Here is an 18,631-nt window from a genome sequence, read left to right as displayed (position 1 = left end):
GAGACCCTGTCTCAACCCCTCCAATAGGTGAGATAGATAGATAGATAGATGTAAAGGAATTTCTAATTTGAAGCAGAACATGACAAATATTTTACGCCAACTTCTGAAATGCATAAAGCAAAACTGGAGAACAGATTTCAGACCACATCAATTGGGAAAAAAGACTTTTTTGTACATTGTAGGTAAAAGGGCTTTCCCTGCTACTACATCACATTAAGCATTTAATATTTAAAATGTGGGGCTGGGGATTTAGCTCAGGGGCTGGGGATTTAGCTCAGCGGCAAAAGCGCCTGCCTGGCAAGCGCAAGGTCGTGAGTTCGGTTCCCGGTACCGGAAAAAACCAAAAAAAAAAAACAAAAAAAACAAAAACAAAACAAAAAAAAACCCAATATTTAAAATGTATTCACTTTGCCTTTCCCATCATGCTTTGTTTTCTTGCTCATGGTTTTTCTCTCTTGTTTTTAGATTCAGGATGACTGGAAGTACGTCGCCATGGTGATTGATCGCATCTTTCTGTGGGTCTTCATCCTGGTGTGCATCCTGGGAACAGCGGGGTTGTTTCTCCAACCCTTGATGGTCAGGGATGATGTGTGAGCTCTGTGTGGGGTTTGTCTGAGGCTGTCCTGTGGAGGGAGGGGGGTGTATCTCAATAGTGACACACTTGGTTACACGCTGCCAGCTTTATTTTGCCATTTCAAGGCTTATTTTCCAGTTACCTTGGGGCTTTTTTTGGCAAAAATAACCATGTAAGAAAAATGACGAGCATACTTACTATAAATAAATGAACATTTAACTAGTCTTTTCAGTAAGGGAAATGTCAAAATATAACTGATAAGTAGTGTGCTGTACAACATGTCACATGTTCCTCTTTTAGTGGTTGAACCCCAATTGGAGAGAAAAACTTGTTCAGAAACGTGAAGTGATGGGTTTCCCAGTGGTTTTTCTTACTTGGCCCATAATCTCCTTGAAGTTTGTGTATTTCAGCAGGGCCCTCCCCGCATCATTTCTTACTGAGCATTTCTTGTTCTTAACTGCCTTTCCAGAGTCTCAGGGTCACACCACCAAGTCATCTGTCTATACTAAGTCACACAATCACCCACTGTTAATGAACTGTTCTGCTCTTCTGGGACACACATCACAAAATGCCATCAACACCCAGGTAAATAAACAGAAATTTGTCCCAGTTTTAAGAGCTTGGAATATCCAAGATAAGGCATCAGCAAGCCTTGGTGTGTGGGGAGGCGTTTTCCTCAGGGGGCGCCCTCTGGCTGTGTCCCCCGCTGCCTCAGGGGCTGTCTCTGGGTCTCTTATAAGGATACTGATCCCAATCATGGAGGCATGATCTTGTCACCTGGAGGTCTCTCAAAGGCCCTACCTCTACCACATTGAGTATTAGACTTTAACATAGGAATTTCAGGAAGACACATTCAGAACACAGCATGAGCTTCTAGAGCAGAGTTTCCCAACCTCAGCCCTGTAAACTTTTTGAGCTGGTAACTGTGCTGGAGGTGGAGATGGAGGCTGTCCCCTGTGCACCGTAGGATGGTGAGTAGTACTAATGGCCTCCACTCACCGAAGGCCAACGACACGCCTCCTCCCTCATCAGCTGCGAGACCAAAATGTCTGGACATTGCTAAATGTCACCTCAGGGACACAAATGGCCCTGGTTGAGAAGCACTGCCATAAGTTAAAGTTTCCCATACTATATTTCTAACTCTGAATAACCCAACAAATGATCAGAGACCATTTCAATCTTCTCACTAGTCACAAGATTTTTCCTGTATAAAAATAAAAACTGATCATTGTAGCCCACTGTGACACATTTCTGTGAGTCAGAGGCAGAGGTCTATAAAATTTACTGATATACAAAAATGTTTAACAGTAATGATGATATAAAAGATTAAAATGTGCACAAATTGAGATAGAGTCTGGTTTGATGCCAACTGCTCAAGCTATTAGTGAGCTTTCTGTCACTGTGATAAAATACGTACCTGAGCTAATTAACTTCATACAAACTGTGTACTGGAGAAAAGCAGGTTCCCTGAGGTGTGGGCTAAAAACAAAGTGTGATACAGGAGAGTAAACAGAAACTCGCTAGGCTGAAGTCCAGTGTCAAGGGGGTTTGTAAGGAGAAGCCAGACCACTCCTGGATCATGGCGCCCTGAAAACCACCGGTCTGGTATACCTCTTTTCTTTTCTTTTTTTTTTTTTTTTTGTGTCATTTTGAGACAGGATCTCACTATGCAGTTCAGGCTAGCCTTGAACTCATTTTGTAGCCCAGGGTGGCCTCGAACTCACAGCAATCCTCCTGCCTCAGCCTCCCAAGTGCTGGAATTATAGGTATGCGCCACCACGCCCAGCATGGTATACTTTTTGAACAGAAACCTAATTGCATGAGAAATAGCAGCAGGTATAACAAATGCGACTATATTAAGAAGCTTCTGTACAGCAAAGCAAACAACAGAGTGAAGAGACAAACTACAGAATGGGAAAAAAATTTTGCCAGCTACTCCTCAGAGGACTAAGGTCTAAAATATATAACCCCCCACAAAAAAATCAGACCCTTAAAATAAAAGACCCAGGTCAAAAAATAACCAAGTAAAATGAATATACCCTTCTCAGAAGAACTACAAGTGGCCAATAAATACATAAAAAAAATAGTCCATATCATTGGCCACTGGATAAATGCAGATTAAAACAACTTCAGAAAGAATGGCTACTCTCAATAATAAACGCTGGCGAGGCTGCAGGGAAAAGGGAACTCCACTGTTGGTAGAATTGTAAATTAATACAACCACTATGGATTCCTCAGAAAACTAAAACTAGAAATCATTTGACCCAGCTATTCCCCTTCTAGATATTTTCCCAAAGAGTTAAAGGCATCATATCGTGGTGATCCATGCACACCCATGTTTATAGTGGAGCAACTCATAATAGCTCCATCTTGGAAGTGGCCTATATATCCCTCAACAAATGAATGGAAAAGAAAATGTGGTATGTATACACAATGGAGTACTACTCTGCCATAAAGAAAGATAAAGGAGCCATTTGTGGGAAAATGGAGGGACCCTGAGACCATAATGTTAAATGAAATAAATCAGACACTCAAGCTTCAATATTCTCTTATATGAGAAACCCAAAGTATAAATAATTTGAAGAGCAAAATAAAGGGTGAGTAATAGGACTCAGAGACAGATCTTTTGCAAATGGGAAAGCGACTAGAATTGGAGGGCGAGGGAATGGGATGTAAAATGAATGAAGATGTGTTATGTATATGTACCAACTCCCCAAGATGAATGTAATCACTGTGCGCTACAAATGTGTACTAATAAAAAATTCATGGAAAACAGAAGTTAATTTGGCTCCCAGTTCTATCCCTGTCTGCCGGCCTGTTGTGAGGTAGCACATCCGTGTGTGAAGTATACGCGGAGCAGAGCTGTTCGGCTCAGAGGGGGCCAGGAGACAAAGAGGAAGGCGCTGAGTGCAGTACTTCCTTACAGGCGCACCCTCCACGGCCTCGCATTCAGCAGGTCCCACCTCCTGAAGGTTCCACCCCCCGACCCCAAGAGCGCCACAGGCTGGTGGCCAAGCCTTCCCCATATGGGCTTTCAAGGACACTTACCCAAACCTTAACATTCCATCGCTGGCCCCCAAAGACTCATGTCCATCTCATAATGCAAAACACACTTAGTCCCCCTTCAAGAGTCCCCAAAGTCTTAACTGTTCCAGAGTTGCCTAAAAGTCCAAATCCGAAGTTTCCTTCCCAACTCAAGGCAAACTCGGCAGTAAGCTCCTATGAAAATCAAACAGAAAGTTGTATTCTCCAAGATTCAATGGCACAGGGTCAATATTCCTATTCCAAAGGGAGGAACAGAGACACAGAAAGAAGGGTCAGACCAGAGTAAGACTGAAGCTCCTCAGGGCAAACATGGTATCCATGCCTGCCATCCAGGACACACAGGTAAATATTAGGATAACCCCAAAAAATTAGGATCCCAAGGACATGGGCAGCCCGACCCCTATGGCTTTGCTGGCTGCAGCCTACACAGTCTCCCCTGCAGCACTGGCCTCAGTTGCACAGCTGCATGTATCACCTACCTCAGGGGCTCTTGCAGGGACTCTGACCCTGCCACATAACACCAGGCCTCCCAGGCTGTCCTTTAAAATCATGGGGGGAGCATCCAAGACCCCATAGCCCTTGCATTCTGCATCCATGCCTGCAAAACCAGCACCACGTGGATGATGCCAAGACCCCCAGCATGAGCTGTGCAGGAGCCCATTTGAACAATGGCTGAAGTGGAGTGGAGTGGAGTGGCTCAGTCGCTACACACAGGATATGAATCTCAGGGACACAGTTCCCTAGCTGGCTCTACATAAGCAGGGCATCCTCTGCTCTCTTCTCTAAGGAATTTTTGACATGAGCTTGTACCTTTCCACTTTTAAGCCTTTGGTGGGTGAGGTCTTGCTGATTCCTGAGATACCCTCAAGGCATTTTTCCTCTTGTCCTGGTGCAAAGTATGTTGTTTCTTTTTAATGGTGTTAATCTCTTTACGAACTGTATCTTCTTCGGTAGCACCTTAAAACATACTCCTCCAGCTAAACTAAGTTTCCCAAATCTTTTCTCTCCACTTTTTGTTGTCCCTGTAAATCTGCCTAAAAGCAGCCAGCAATACCCAGGCTGAATGCTGTAGTACCTTGAAATTTCCTCTGCCAGATAAACTAGTCTACCGCCTTTGAGGTAAGATTCCCAGAGTCTCAGAATGTGAATACAAGGAATCCATATTCTTTGCCAAAATGTAATGGAAGGTGTCTAATTCCCAATAGAGTCCTTATTTCCATCTGAAAGCTCATCTGCATAACCTTTCCTGTCCATATTTCTATCAGCATTCTAGTCCCCTGTATCCTCACCGGAACTGACCCTTAAGCTGTTTATGCCAGAATTTTCCAAATTCCTCCCACAACCCAATTCTGAAGGTTTCTGAAACATTGTCAAAAATAGCCACAGCAACAACCCCACTTACTTCCAATTTTCTGCAATAGCCTTCTGTCTGTGACAAAATACCTCAGCTAATTAACTCTAAAAGAGAAAAGGTACATTTTTGTTGTTCACCTCATGGCCTCCAGGGAGCAGTGAGAGAAGAAGCTAGCGGGTCCCAACATCCTGTCCAAGGCCACACCCTCTGTGACCTCACTTCCTCCCACCAGGCCCCCCTCTCCCAAAAGCACTGCGGGCTGGGGACTAACCTTCTATATCTAGGCCTTAGGGGACACTTATCCAACTAACAGCACAAATTTTCACTCATTAAAGGACATTAAGCACCAGCCTATTATAAAATATAAGTGACACAAGGGACCCTTCTGTCTTCCGAAGAGTAGTGATGTGAACATAGATGGGTTACTTTCTATTAATAAATGAGCCATTTGGAATTTGACCAGCTAAGAGTTCTAAATCAAAAGCAAGTTTTCTATCAGTGTTTTCTTCCTGGTCGTAGGTAAGTCAAGGTCATTTAAGAGATGAAATTTAACTGTTTGCCTGTGATACATTTTACTGTCCTCATAAATACTTTACTACTAATAGATTTAAACTAGATTGTATCTAAAGGCCTTTGCAATTCTAAGGTTCTATTACCATAACTGCTAGAATGAAAGAAAACTGAAACATTACAGGTGTGTAACAATTTGCTTATACCAAATTGGAATATAATCTTTTAAGCTTGGAAGATGGTTTTCTTATAGAGTGATCGAGACATAGACATCCCTGTGAAATGGGATCTGTGTAACTACAGTAGCCTGTTCTGAGATCAAAGATAAAGACATGCTACCACCGTTCTATACATGGCTCTGTTAATTGTGGAGAATATGGACAAGGCGACTGGAATTAATGTTAGGATGTTCTACTGCTGAAGGATATCCTGCAGCATATCCACAGGAGTTACCTGTTGTACGGTTGCACAGTGCAAGATAAGGTATAAAAATAGTTGGTACAACACTCAGTGTAGGCATCTACAGAATAAAATAAGCCCTGGAGTTTCCATCCCAATTGTTCATTTATTTAAGATGTTTGTAGAAATATCAGCATCACATTAAGAATTTATTTAATGAATAGTCAGCTTACCAAACATAGCAGTAGAATATACTACAAATTACCTGTTACTCGGTGAATACAGGACAGAAGAATTTTAGAATGCATACCTTAGCAGGCCATGGTGGCACATGCCTATAGTTCCAGCTACTCAGGAGGCTGAAGCAGGAGGATCATTTAAGCCCATGTATTTGGGGCCAGCTTGGGCAGCTTAACAGAATTCTATCTCAGAAAACAAAACCAAAGAAGTACATACCTTTATAAAATCCTGAAAAAAAATTAAATCTGTCTTCAGATACCAACAGAATTTTCCCGGATTCCAAAAATGAACTTCACTAGTGATTACAAATTAGTATTACTTGCCAGGGTACAAACATTAGATTTTCTCTAGGTCAGTTTGAACATTGTTTTGCTGCTGTTTGTGGTTATTACCTTAGCCATGCAAATAAATGTTCTAATGGACAATCACTAAGATAAACCAGTGTTACCAACAGCTAATTGGCTACAGCTTGCATTGAATTTTAAACAGTTTTACACTGCCATATTTGTAGAGATGCCATAAAATGTGTGTTTGCTAACTAAATTCATCCCACAACCCCTTGGGAAGTTTCATTTATTTGTATTTCCGATGTGAATCGGTACTATTATATTGGCCCATTCATAAATAACAGGAACAAAAAGCCCAAGAGATCCAACAATTGAAGCCAGAAGAAATGTCCACAGAAACATCCGATCAAGAACCTGGGCTATAAATTTCCAATCTTCAACCACCTGTTACAAAAAATAAAAAACATTAAACACGTAAATATAAATTGTGTACATATTTTTACAACACACTGAGTTAAGAGACCAAATCATTTGCTGCCTCCAAACAGTAAATGCCTCTGTTCTCAGGATTCAGGGACAGGGGCTGGGGAGTTAGCTCAGTGGCATAGCACTTGCCTAGCAAGTGTGAGGTCATGAGTTTGATTCCCGGTACTGGAAAAAAACCAAAAAAATAAAATAAAATAAAATAAAATAAAAAAAGGATTCATGGACAGAACCACCCTGACAGTCTAAGACGCAAAGGCTCCTACTGCTTGGAAAGACACTACAAAATGTGTTCCTTCACAGATCCGCTTGTTTGCGTAGTACAAGTGGTTTGATGGGTTTTTAATAAACTACTACTTGGAGCTGGTTATGGTAATGCATGCCTGTAATCCCAGCACTCTGCCTGAGAGGCTGACACAGAAGGATCACAAGTTTGAGCCAAGCCCAGGCAATTTAGCCAAACGCTGCCTCCAAAAAAAAAAAAACAAACAAACAAACACTGGGAATATGGGAATATAGCTCAGTATGAAGGCCTTAGGCTCAATGTCCAGTATCATAAACACAGCTACTTGATATATTATAATAAATCCTATATTTGTACTATATACAGTTATTTCTGTTACTTATTCTTGCCCTGTTTAACTTCTAAGGTTTTTTTTATTGAGACACACCAGCCTGAGGTTAATTTTACATCAAACTGAAAGTTGGCTCAGAACAAGCCACATTAGGGAGTGGCTATTCTCTCCCTCACCTACTTCATGGCTTCTGGATTTCCAGGGGACCTGGAACCTGGGAGGACAAAACTGTAGCCCTGGGGCAGTCTCAGCAGGCCTGAGCCACCACACTAAGACAGAGGGATCTGCCTGAGCCCTGGAGTTGCTCTTCCAGGGCTGCATCCTCTACAGGGGCTACTGTACTCTGAGCAGCAAAGCACAAGGCTCCAGAGCTGCATCCAGGCTGGCAGGGGGAGTGTAGCCTCTGTGTCTGTCTGGGTCTGTGTATCCCTCAGAAGTAAAGCTCACCCTTGGTCCCAGCAAGTCCTCACCCTGGTCCATAATGCTTGGTGGGAGTGCATTAAATTCCATTTCAGGTCAAACTGAGATCTGTATTTCTCAAAACTGATAGCTTCAGGCCTTCTAAACTAATTATATCACCATCAGATGGAAACTACTAGTCCACAAGCATTAAAAGTTTACTAGATGTAAGCTGGGTGGGCATTTGTGGTCCAAGCTAGTCAGGAGGCTGAAGCAGAAGGATCTCTTGAGCCCAGACGTTTGAGGTCAGTGTGGACAACATAGCAAGACCTGATCTCAAACAACAGCAGCAAATAAAAAGTTTATTAGATGTATGTGTCAAACGTCCCTTTTAGGAGAATAACTATTATTTTATCAGAGTTGTCTCATCTGCTACCCAGACCCGAAATTTTTCCATTTTTAAGAAAGTTTTAGAAAATAGAACTTATATAATGATAACAGGACAATGTAAATTCAATTATGAATATATTACTATAGTGACAGCTTTTAGAAATATTATGTAAGAGAAATAGGGGAAATACAGCAACATGATTAAAATTTCGCATATTTTCAAGGAAAACCCAGTGTAATATTATCAGTTAAATGTACTTATTTATGTTCAATTCTTTAATTTTAAATAACCTCAAATAAGGAGCTAGTGAAACTTACTTCTCTATAATAAAGATTTGAGCAAATTTTTTAAGCAAGTGAAGCATACTTTTACTCAGCTTCCTGTGAACCATCCAAGGTGGAAATCATAACACACACGGACACTTGATTCCTTTCCTTCCCCTAACATTCTCTAGTATATGAGCCCAAAAAGAATTCTATTTTTTTTTTTTTTGTCTTGTTTTTTGAGACAGCGTCTCGCTATGCGGTTCAGGCTGGCCTTGAGCTCGCTTTGTTGCCCAGGCTGGTCTTGAACTCACAATGATCCTCCTGCCTCAGCCTCCTGAGTGCTGGGATTACAGGCATGAGCCACCATGCCCGGCAAAAAAGAATTCTAGAACATATCTTGACTGTACATATTTATAAAGCCAACACCAGGCTCATTCTTTAAAAATTAAAATAACTTTTGATAAAGGATAATGCAACTGTGCCTGCAGGTTACTATGGAGTTCAGAAACCGTTACCAATGGTAAATTAAAACAGTAAATCATGGCAAGATCACAGATCCTTGCAAAGCACACCACTGACTTCCTCAGAGCCACCCCGAAGGCCGCTGGGGGCCATGGGAGGTGAGGTTTGTGCAGATGTCCTATGGTTCAAGGGAAAGCTGCCTTGGGGATTTCTGACCCTCGATCCCCACTGAGCCCTAGGATCTCCACTTATCTAGCGCTGAAGCAGACCTGCACCCCTAAACTCAGCACAGACCTCGCGCACGGCGTGCTCCTTCCTCACGTGCCTGGTGATGTAGCGGATGGAGTCAAGAGCGGCCTCCAGCGTATTTCTGGCCTGCCCAGGCCTGCCGTCCCCGCTGGCCTGCTCTCTCGGGGTGCAGTACCTGTCCACATGGCTTCGCATGCACAGCAGCTTGGGAAGCTGGTGAAGAAACACCTTGCGGACCCAGGGCGCCATGGCATTGTGGGTGGAGGAAGAACGGTGGTGAATGTTGATGGCAAAGACGGTCACCATGATGGACAGCGTCACGAAGATCATGGTGAACACTAGGTACTCTCCAATCAGAGGGATCACTTTGGAAGAGGAGGGGATGATCTCTTCGATAACCAGGAGGAAGACTGTCAGCGAAACAAGCACGGAAGTGCACAGGCTAATCTTCTCGCCCTCGTTCGAAGGGAGGTAGAAGACGACCACGGTCAGGAAGGACAGCCCGATGCAGGGAATGATCAGGAACAGGGTGTAGAAGAGAGGCAGCCGCTTGATGACAAAGGAGAACGTGACGTAGGGGTACCAGCAGCAGCTGTCAGTTCTGTTTCCTTTGCTCCCCGTGGCGCTTACAATTTCCCACTCCCCATTGTCAAAGAAGTCTGTCCTGTCCACATCTTGGTCCTCAAGGATGATATCAACCTGTGAACCGTCATAGGTCCAAGACCCAAACTTCATGGAGCAGTTCTGGAGATCGAAAGGAAAGAAGGTGACGTCTATGGTGCAGGAGCTCTTGTAGTTTGCAGGTTGGGTCCAGACGACAGTGCCGTTGGCCCTGACCACGGTCTTTGTACTGGCACCTTCAAAGCGTCCGTCTGCACTGCAAGATACACGTGAGCAAGGACAGTGCCGAGTTAGACAGGCCAGGTGTGCACCCTGCAAGCCCAGCTAAAGAAAGCCAAAACCGACAGCAGAAAATACACACACCTGCTGCACAGAGGGACCTGCTCAGGGACATCTTCCTTCCATATCTGAAGCCACTGGGACTAAAGCTGTTCTTCCCTTCTGCTCCCAACTGACAAGTCTCTATCTTCCTTTCTGAAATTCTAGCGGTTGAAAGGACCTCACTTTACGCACAAAATAGAATCCAGCTATTTACACGCAGAGCCAGAACCCGAATCCATGCTCCTCTTCCCCACACCCTGTTCTTTCTGCAGCATAAGTGCTGGCACTTGCTCCCCAGGGAGACAGACTGGCACAGGCGGGCACAGGCGCAAGGTAGGCACAGCTCGGGATGGCACCGAACCAGCTTCCCAGCACAAAGCTGATCCCGGATGCATGGTTTTTAAAGTCTTGTTCATTTTCTTCTAATTCCCGTGCCTTTGGCAGCACTCTGTAATACTCCCATGTTTAGCCAGGCATGGTGGCACACACCTGTAATCCCAGCACCTGGGAGGCTGAAGCAGGAGGATCGCTGTTGAGTTCGACACCAGCCTGGGCTGCAAAATGAGTTCAAGGCCCAGCCTGAACTGCATAGTGAGACTCTGTCTCAAAAAGACAAAAAAATTAAAAAATAAAAAAGCAAAAAAAAAAAACAAAAAATATTTCTGGGTTTAGTACAAAACTGCTTTCAATCACTGAGAGTGAAGGGGAAGGCAGGAGGCCACCTCAGTTACATACAAGCCCACTTCCCCTCCTGCACAGGGAAGCCCAGTGGTAAAATGTCCCAGAGATCTCTGCCGCACGGCATCTTTCTCCATCCTTTGTGCCAAGTGCCTTTTTGTAAGTAGGCCAGTATGCTCTAGGATAAGCACAAATTCCTGGACTTTCCCTAGAGTGGTCCTAGGGGAGAAAACAAAACCGATACCCAGACTTAGCCTCTCCCCAAATTAAACAGAAAACACCATGCCTATCAGCACACACTTCTAGCTGCTCGGAAGGCTGAGACAGAAGGATGCCAAGTTTGAGGCCAGTCAGGGCAACTTAGCATGACTGTCTTAAATCTAAAAAGATTTGGGGATGTATCTCACTGGTGCAATGTCCCTGGGTTAAATCCCCAGTACTGAAGAAAAAGATCCTCAGAACATACCTACGCGTGCCAGGTATGGTGGCACTTGCCTATAATCCCAGCACTTGGGAAGCTGAGGCAGGAGGATCCCTGTGAGTTCACGCCTAACCTGGGCTACACAATGAGTTCAAGGTCAGCCTGAACTATATAAGCCAACAAACATTCATCATCATAGGAAAATGGCAATACAGTATTTAAACAAAGTTAGAAGGATGAGTACATATTTGAGCATAATATATGACCTCAACAGTATCCTCCAAAATCTGAAGTCTGCAAATAAGTAATCTAGTATGTAAGAGGCCAGATGGGGATGTCACCGTGCTGTGGAGTACCCGGCATGAGAGGCTGCCCTGACAGTCAAATGATACGCAGCACACCTGGCCCTGGTCAGCTATCGCCGGGCACAGGTGGACGCTAATAGCAGCGGTTGCCCCTAATTTCCCCCCTTCTTCCTTCCACCTTCCAGGACCTCCCAAAGCTTTCGCAAATTTCAGAAATCAGAACACTTTTATGAAAAAAATGTATACCAAACAAAAAAAGGAGGATCCACAGAACTTATTTGTAGGTTTACTTAACAAAAGAACATAAGATGAAGTCATTTGGTTTTATAACTAAACAATTTTCAAAAGAGAGAAAAATTATTAGTGCCCAGTAGTAGTACAAGCTTTCTTTAGAAAACAGAAAGGGGTATTTAGGACGGAACTTACTTGTCAAACAAGACGATGTCTGGGGTCCACAAAGTGTCTGAAGGGACGCGTATAACTTTTATCCCGCCATAGTCATCCGGGTTCCATCTCAACTTTACATCTACCCACTCCTTTAAAATGAAGAAATCTGCCTCAGTTTCAATCAAAATGATAGTCAGAAACAGTGAAAACTGGACTCTTGGTCAAGCCTAGAATCTCTATTCCTGCCTCTTCGGTATGGCACTAGAGCAGAATCCTGTCCCCTGGTGCAGTGGCTGTGGCCCTGGTCCTCATGAGAAACAGATGACAAACAGAGCTAGTGCCCTGGTGGCTCTGTTTGGCAGTTCTGCTCCCCTCCCTGACCACAGCCAAGACTTGACTGCATGGGCCGAAGTTCCAGGCTCGGGGGAGACACTCTTCTTCCAGCTGGACTGTCACCTGACTTGGCTGACACATGCACACACTTAAGGTAACAACACGGTGATGAAGTTCAGAGCTGCACTCCAAGAAGAGCACACCGCCCTGCAGGAGTCTGGAGATGGGGAGCTGGGTGCAGCTGTGAGAATTCAGCGTGACAAGGAAAGAACATGGGGAAGCACCAACAGCTACTGATGATGCATGTTATGGGAACCCAGAAGAACAGGGACTTCTACATAAAAGGGACCCTGTCTATAAAAACAATTAATTACATTCTCCCCATTCCCATCTTACTCCAAGTAAAAGCCGGAATCCTCTTGGGGGCCTGTGAGTCCCGACTCCAGGGGCCTCCTATCCCTTTTCTGTACCATCTCTACCCCCATCCCGGGCACTCACTCTGCCCATGTTCACTGCCCCCTTGTTGCTCCCCAACACGCAGCCTAGGCACCCCCCAGTCTCCTGGCCTTGGTGCTCGTCAGCCCCTCTGCTTGGAAATCTCCTCCTCGCACCCACAGGGCTTGCTACATCTCCTCCCCATCCTCCTACAACCGGTGCGTCTAAGGGATAGCTTTCCCCACAGTTCTGTGCATAAGTACAGTCCCACTCTGTCCTTTCTCAACCCATCTGTCTCCAAGCTCACCAGCACCCAAGGTGCTACGTAGTTTACTGGGTAATTCTCTACAGCCCTCACAGAATGAAGTTCCTTGAGGAGAGGGATTTCTGTCTGCTTTGTTCACTGTTTTGTTTTTTTTTCCCAAGCACTGAGCACAGTGCCTGACACATAACAGCCACTCAAAAAATGCTAACTGCAGCTGGGAGTGGTTGGCACAGGTCTGTAACCCCAGCACTCTGAGAGGCTGAGGCAGGAGCACTGCAAGACTGAGCCTAGCCTGGGCAACTTAGCAACTTAATGAGACCTTGACTCAGAATTTTTTTAAAGGGCTGGGGATGTAGCTCAGTGCAGCCGTCCAGGGTTTGATCCCTAGTCCACAAACAAAAATGGAATGAATACGAGAACTCTGCATCCTGCCCAGCCCCAAAGACTGCACAGCAACACACTCCGTGCTGCAGCCCTGGGTCAAGGCAGAGCCAGCCCTGCGCCGAGGCCACTGGAATGGCACACCCACCTGCTTCAGCCAGACATTTGTTGTCATTAACTGATTTTTCTCATCCTAGAAAATACAAATTGAAATAAAGTTGATTATTTCAATTAAAGAAATAATTCTTTAAGAATTTCTACGTGTTTATACAAACATGCCTCCCATACAGAGCGGACCTTCTGCTCATCGATCTTGTTTCTCTAGACAAGTAGCATCTTTTTCCCAGCCTAGTTTCAAATCATTCCTTTCCACATACTCTGTATTTCAGATGAACAGCCCGGAAGCATACATACCATTGGCATTTTTCGAGTTAACACTCATTTCTTCAAATCTAAGACACAAGTACAGCAGTTTGGTTTGATTTTGTTTTGCTTTGTTTTTTGTCTCTTTGAGACAGGATCTCACTATGTAGTTCAGGCTGGCCTTGAACTCACTTTGAAGCCCAGGCTGGCCTCAAACTCACAGTGACCCTCCTGCCTCAGCCTCCCAAGTACTAAAACTACAGGCATGAGCCCCCACGCCCAGCTGCACAGCATTACTCTGTGTGCTTGGCTCCAAAGGAAAGATGACCCTTTCCCTAGAAAAGTGTGAAAACACATAAAATTTTCTTCTGTAGGTTAGGACTCAATCAAAACAGCGTTTCCAGCAGTAACACAGATACACACTCCGAAAGTTTGCAAGTGGCCCTCCAGATGTGGCCGTTAGCCCCTTAGCTAAGGCTGAAATACAGCGTGACCTCAGCTGTCTCCCAATATCTATGGTGCTTAGCAGAGTGAAGGCAACAGAAGTGAAACTGAGGGAGAACAGACGAGAACACCAGGCGAGAACCACAAACAAATGGAGGGTGTTAAAATACACAGAAGTACATAGTAGTTTTCAGGGGCAGTAAGTTTGTAACCTGATCATAAAAATAAAATCAAAACAAACCAACATGGAGATTTTAGAAGAAGAGCAGAACACACAGGAAATGAGGGACCTGTGACAGTTCAAGGAGAACCACCAAGCCTGGCTACAGGGCTGCGAGGAGAGGTACAGTGACAGAAAGGAGCATGAAACCACCTAGAAGGTCAGCAAATGTCCTGCTGAACCTCCTGCTCCAGGGCTCCAGCTGCTCCCCGCTCTACAGCCACTGCCTGTCTTAAGAGACAGTCTCATCCACGCCTATGCCTGGCTGATGGCTGATGCTTTCCTCTCCTGCTCTCCTGATTCCTCTAGGATCAGCTCCTACTCTTCCTCATGATTGAAACTGATCCAGGTTTCCAGCACTCACCCATCCCCATATTGCCAGAGCTCAGGTCCAAGCACACAGTCCATGTATATCCGCTGACCTTTTTGGAAGCCATTAGGTAACATGTATCATAGATTTAAATGCATACATTGCTGGGAATGGTGGCACACACTTGTAATCCCAGTACTCGGGAGGCTGAGGCAGGAGGATCACTGCAATTCTAGGCCAGCCTCAGCTACATAGTGAGTTCAAGGCCAGCCTGAACTATATAGTGAGACACTATATAAACAAAAACAAAAACAAAAACTACCCTGAAGGAGAGGAGGGGAAGGGATGAAAAAAGAATTAAGATGTATTATGTAATGTACTAACTTCCCATGATAAAAGTAATCATTATGTCCTGCAAATATGTGCCAGTAAAAAAGAAATAATTAAAATAAAATAACACATACACTCACTGATTCACTACCTGCTTTTTTTTTTTCCAGTGATGAAAATTGAAGCCAGACCTCACACATTAGACAAGAACTGTACCCCCAACCCTTTACTAAGTGCCTTTCTTAGGGAAAGGAGAAATTCAAACATTTGTGTAACAATATCACCATTATCATTTATAATAAGAAAACAATCTACTGCCCATAATAGAGAATGCATCAATTATAAAAAGAATTTCCTAAAGCCATTAGAGAAAGGAAATATGCAGCTAACAATTAAAATTACATCTAAAATATTCCAATTTTGTCACACATACACCCAAAAATATGGCAAGAAATACAACAAATTGTTAACAGTAGTCATATCTAGGTGGTAGAATTATGTCAATTTTTTCCGGGTGTGGTGGTGCATGCCTGTAATCCCAGCATTCAGGAGGCTGAGGCAGGAGGATCATTGCCAGTTTGAGACCAGCCTGGGCTACAAAGTACATTTCTTCTCTAATCAGAAAACAAAGGTACATCTATAAATGTTATTTTTAAAAATATATATGGCAATCATATAAATACTTGTTGACTATTGTGGAAGGAGCAGAAAAATAATTACTAGTTAACATGATCAGAACAAGAAACTTAAAAAGCAGTGTGATTTTTTAAGCAGGAAGGACCCTTGCGCAGGGCGTGGTGGCACACACCTGTCAGCCCAGCATTCAGGAGGCTGAGGCAGGAGAATAGAGTAAGTTTGAGGCCAGCCTGGGCTCCATAGTGGATTCAAGGCCAGCCTGAACTACATAGAAAGACCCTGTCTCAAAACAAACAAAAAACAACAGGGAGAACCCTTGACAATAAGAGTAAGTTTTCAAGGGAACATATTCTCCGTGGTGAATGTCACATGGGACACTCTGTCTCACACAGGCAAGGCCGTGGGCTCAATCTCCAGATGTGGCGGGGGAGGGTGCAGATCTCTGAAATGTATTAAGCATAATACTGCAACTGTGACCTCCTGAAATACGTCTGGTCCCAAGAACTACAAGTCTACTGTTGGACTGTTTCTCTGAAAACTTTTTGATAATATGCTTAGCACATCTAAGAAGAAACTTCATTACAAAACATTCTAACATCTTTGAATTTGTTCAAGATAAAGCTATTTTCATTTCCGGGGGAGCTAAACAGGGCCTGTCCTAGACAATGGCGCACTAACGCAGGGCATCACCACGTCTGTGATGCCCTCTCTCAGAGGGTCTGTGGTCACCTTCCCTCCCTGCTGAGCCCCTTGAGGGGGAAACCATGTCTCACTACCCTGTGAAGCCCTGGGCACCGACAGTACTGTGCACAAACCAACTTGCTCAGCTGCTGTGAAGTGGAGTCGATCACCATATGCACACCTACCACATCCACTAACTGAGATATTGCAAGGCCAAACTTGATTCTTATTTTGTCACTCAGGTGCTTCACAGGACGAACCCATCTTTCGTAGTCTTGAAACAAATCCTTAAACAAGCTGTCTTCGTGTTTTGCAACCAAGGACGGTTCAGATAATCCTGCATGACAAATTTTTAGAAGTCAGTGTACTTGCTTCTCTTCAACCATACACTTAAAAAAAATTAATAACCCAACCAGAATTTAGCCATTATTAATACAGCTTTTGGAATGAAATATTAATACAAACACCTGTGGTCAAATAAGGGTCACTTTGGTCCAGATACAGTTAGTTCTCAGCTAAATCACATCACTCACTATGAAAACATGCTGTGTTCCTTAAGTAACAGGGACCAGGGATGCAGCTCAGGGGTAGAGAACCTGCCTGCCAAGCATGAGGCCCTGAGTTCTATCCCTCCCTGGCACCGCAAACACAATAAGAAAAGAGCCAAGTAATAAAAGCCTTTCCCTTGCCACCAGTGCTTGGCATAAAATTTCATACTTAGAAAACAGACTGAAACAAAGTCATTTGCCAACTACACATATAAAATAAACATGCTTTGTTGGCATATTTTACATAGGAATATTGACCGAATTCTTTAGATTTGTCATACCTTTGTTTGCTGCCCATTTGTGTATTTTGGACCTCAAGTCTTCATGAACAAAATACCTAGAAGTTGTAAATACCAGGATCAAAGACCGGTTAGACCTGCGGGTCACAGGTGCATTTATGTGTCACTAAGTTTCTCTGGAAAAAAATGCATTTTCAGTGTCATCTGGACCAGAAATGCATGGCTGGGCATGGTGGCACACCCCTGTAGTCTAGCCACTCAGGAGGCTGAGGCAGGAGGATAGCAAACTTGAGGGCTGCCTGTGTACCTTAACAAAACTCTATCTCAAAATAAAATATAGAAAGAGACAGGCATGTAGCTCAGGGGTAGAGCATCCCAAGGACCACTGGATGAAAAGGAAAGAATAAAAGGTGGGGGAGGGAGGGAAGAGAAGGAGGAAGGAACGTAGAAGGAAAAAGGAAGGAGGGAGAAAGGAAGGAAGGAGTGAAATTCAAGCATGACATTTACTTAAAACTAATAATTTTATCAAGAAAAACATTTACTTAGATGTGTCACAGGTTTATGTATGCTGATACACACAGGGGTCACAGTAGCTAATGATGATCCTTCTTCAATTGAAAAAAAATAGTCTGATAGAAAACTAGCACTTTCACAAAAATCTTTTTATTACAACAGACCATGCTTTACGTACAAAGCCATTAACGGTGACTCTAGCTGGAGGAAACCCGTTCCTCAGTTCTCTTTCACCACCCATTTCTTCATTGACGGAGTGACCTCAAGGATTTATATCCTGCGGCCCTGAGCAGTGGAAGATCGAAGCCATAAATATGACAGGGTTCATGTCCTGCCCTCCATAAAGTCTCCTTATGACGGAGCACGCAGCACTGCTGTTAGATTACATTAGAATATTGTATACTGGAGAGACATTTTTAATGTTTAAAAGAGGTTGATTTTATTTCTTTAATTTTATTTTAAAGAGAAAAAAACAATAAAAACAATGACACAGAATTTCAAAACATGATAATAGGAGATTAACAATGGCTGATATACTGCGTATTATTATCTTCAAAGTAGTTGCTCAGATTACAAGATATAGGTATGAAAAACTAATCAAACAATATGAGCACAAACTGTTCTTTTTAATGAACTAATAGAAGTTAGTAGTACAATTATCGTAGCTAGCTTGTGTCTATATACATATCTTTTTTCCCCCCTTCCTTTTCTCCTTTCCCCCATGCCAGCTGTTCTTTCCTTTTGAGCAGTTTCTTTTCCTCTCACAGTATCTATTGTACCTTTTGGATCTTATTTACTCTTTCAGCTTCTTATACTAGGGAGAAAATACGATGTTTACACATGTGGGTCTGATTTATTTCACTTATGAGTATGGTTTCTAGTTGCATTCAATCACCTATAAAAGCCTCAAGTTTATCCTTTTTATAGCTGAGTAACACTCCATTATATAAAAATACTACACCTTTT

General features: G+C 43.5%; 2 protein-coding genes and 1 long non-coding RNA gene across 6 annotated transcripts in view; 1 reads left to right on the top strand and 2 right to left on the bottom strand.

Annotated features, from left to right (window-relative positions):
- The window catches only part of Chrna3 (cholinergic receptor, nicotinic, alpha 3 (neuronal)), a 31,687-nt gene extending 30,889 nt beyond the window's left edge, over nt 1–798 (top strand). The window contains exon 6 of the mRNA XM_005393455.2: nt 466–798. Within this exon, the coding sequence (XP_005393512.1) occupies nt 466–594 (129 nt within the window). The 3' untranslated portion in view covers nt 595–798. The remainder of the gene's footprint in view (nt 1–465) is intronic.
- LOC102012261 lies at nt 535–5,118 on the bottom strand. Its single transcript, XR_262513.2, has 3 exons — nt 5,022–5,118; nt 3,623–3,793; nt 535–623 (listed from the first exon to the last, which is right to left on the bottom strand). It is a non-coding gene; the product is annotated as an uncharacterized LOC102012261 (long non-coding RNA).
- A 1,180-nt stretch (nt 5,119–6,298) lies between these two features.
- The window catches only part of Chrna5 (cholinergic receptor, nicotinic, alpha 5 (neuronal)), a 28,730-nt gene continuing 16,397 nt past the window's right edge, over nt 6,299–18,631 (bottom strand). For 3 of the 4 annotated variants that reach the window (XM_005393456.2, XM_005393457.1, XM_013518824.1), the window contains exons 2-6: nt 16,551–16,702; nt 13,530–13,574; nt 12,007–12,116; nt 9,280–10,111; nt 6,299–6,853 (exon numbers count right to left, since the gene is read on the bottom strand). In XM_005393456.2, coding sequence (XP_005393513.1) covers nt 6,692–6,853; nt 9,280–10,111; nt 12,007–12,116; nt 13,530–13,574; nt 16,551–16,702 — 1,301 coding nt within the window. In that variant the 3' untranslated portion in view covers nt 6,299–6,691. The remainder of the gene's footprint in view (nt 6,854–9,279; nt 10,112–12,006; nt 12,117–13,529; nt 13,575–16,550; nt 16,703–18,631) is intronic. The other variant, XM_013518825.1, reaches the window with a different exon arrangement.

This window comes from Chinchilla lanigera, unplaced genomic scaffold, assembly GCF_000276665.1.
Source record: "Chinchilla lanigera isolate Chin_1 unplaced genomic scaffold, ChiLan1.0 scaffold00049, whole genome shotgun sequence".
Classification (NCBI taxonomy): domain Eukaryota; kingdom Metazoa; phylum Chordata; class Mammalia; order Rodentia; family Chinchillidae; genus Chinchilla; species Chinchilla lanigera.
The sequence above is the reverse complement of the archived record's forward strand: the minus strand, read 5'-3'. Positions and strand labels throughout refer to the sequence as shown.